Here is a 1637-nt window from a genome sequence, read left to right as displayed (position 1 = left end):
GGTCTCTATAGGATCTATGGGGGGGTCCCTATGGGGCCCTATAGTTGCCTATGGGTCTCTATAGGTGTCTATAGGTCTCTATAGGGCCCATGGGGTATCCCTATAGGTGTCTATGAGTCTCTATAGGATCTATGGGGGGGTCCCTATAGGGCCCTATAGGTGTCTATAGGGCCCATGGGGCATCCCTATGGGGCCCTATGGGTGTCTATGGGTCTCTATAAGGTCTATGGGGGGTCCCTATGGGTCCCTAGGGGTCCTTATAGGGATCTATGGGTCCCTATGGCTCCCTATAGGTGTCTATGGAACTCTATAGGATCTATGGGGGGGTCCCTATGGGGCCCTATAGTTGCCTATGTGTCTCTATAGGTGTCTATAGGTCTCTATAGGGCCCATGGGGAGGCCCTATAGGTGCCTATGGGTCTCTATAGGATCTATGGGGGTTCCCTATGAGGTCCCTATGGGTCCTTATAGGGATCTATGGGTCCCTATGGGTCTCTATGGTTGCCTATAGGTGTCTATGGGTCTATATAGAACCTATGGAGGGTCCCTATGGGGCCCTATGGGTCCTTATGGGGGGGTCTCTGGGTCTCTATGGGGCCCTATGGGTCTCTATAGGGTCTATGGGGTGTCCGCATGGGTCCCTGTGGGGCTCTATGGGGCCCTATGGGTGTCTATGAGGGTCCCTATAGGTGTCTATGGGTCTCTCTAAGGCCTATGAGGAGTCCCTATGGGGCCCTATGGATCCTTATGGGGAGTCTATGGGTCCCTATGGGTCTCTATGGGTCCCTATAGGTGTCCATGGGTCACAACAGGCTCTATGGGGGGATCCTTATGGGTGTCTATGGGTCTCTATAGGGTCTATGGGGGGGTCCCCATGGCTCCCTATGGGGGTCTATAGGTCCCTATAAGTGTCTATGGAGCATTTCTATGGGTCCCTACGGGTCCCTATAGGGTCTATGAGGGGGTCTATGGGTCTCTATGGGTCTCTATGGGTCTCCAGGTGTCCCTGTGCTCCGCCTGTTGTCACCCGGACAGGGTGACGTCAAATGGGGGGGGGGTCTATGGGGGAATCTATGGGTCCCTATGGGCTCTATGGGTCCCTATGGGCTCTATGGGTCGCTATGGGACTCGCCGCGCTCCGCCTGTTGTCACCCGGACAGGGTGACGTCAGTCAAACAGGGGGGTCTATGGGGGATCTATGGGTCCCTATGGGTCCCTATGGGCTCTATGGGTCCCTATGGGTCCCTCTGGGTCGCTATGGGTGTCGCCGCGCTCCGCCTGTTGTCACCTGTACAGGCTGATGTCAGTGAACCAATCCTGCACCAGCAGCACCACGTGACACACGGTGAAGAGGAAGGCGGCGATCTGCAGCGACTGTTGGGACACCCGCGGTCGCCGACTGTCACCCGGCGTCACCGACTGTCACCCAGTGACCCCAGTGTCCCCATATCCCCATTGTCACCCCGTGTCACCCGGCGTCACCAACTGCCACCCGGTGACCCCATTGTCCCCATATCCCCATTGTCACCCCGTGTCACCCGGTGTCACCGACTGCCACCCGGTGTCCCCACATCCCCATTGTCACCCACAGTTACCCAGCACCACCCAGTGTCACCCGGTGTCCCCATTGTCTCTCA

At 57.2% G+C, this 1637-nt stretch overlaps 1 protein-coding gene across 1 annotated transcript in view; it reads right to left on the bottom strand.

Moving 5' to 3' along the window:
- Positions 1 to 1374, bottom strand: part of SMG9 (SMG9, nonsense mediated mRNA decay factor) — a gene marked incomplete at its 5' end in the record, with an annotated part of 5276 nt that extends 3902 nt beyond the window's left edge. The window contains 1 exon segment of the mRNA XM_026051919.1: positions 1248 to 1374. Coding sequence (XP_025907704.1) covers positions 1248 to 1374 — 127 coding nt within the window.
- Between the last annotated feature and the right edge of the window lie 263 nt (positions 1375 to 1637).

The sequence above is a fragment of the Nothoprocta perdicaria genome, unplaced genomic scaffold (genome assembly GCF_003342845.1).
Source record: "Nothoprocta perdicaria isolate Ctin4 unplaced genomic scaffold, notPer1 scaffold_1114, whole genome shotgun sequence".
NCBI classification, from domain to species: Eukaryota; Metazoa; Chordata; class Aves; order Tinamiformes; family Tinamidae; genus Nothoprocta; species Nothoprocta perdicaria.
This window is presented reverse-complemented; position numbering and strand designations above follow the sequence as displayed.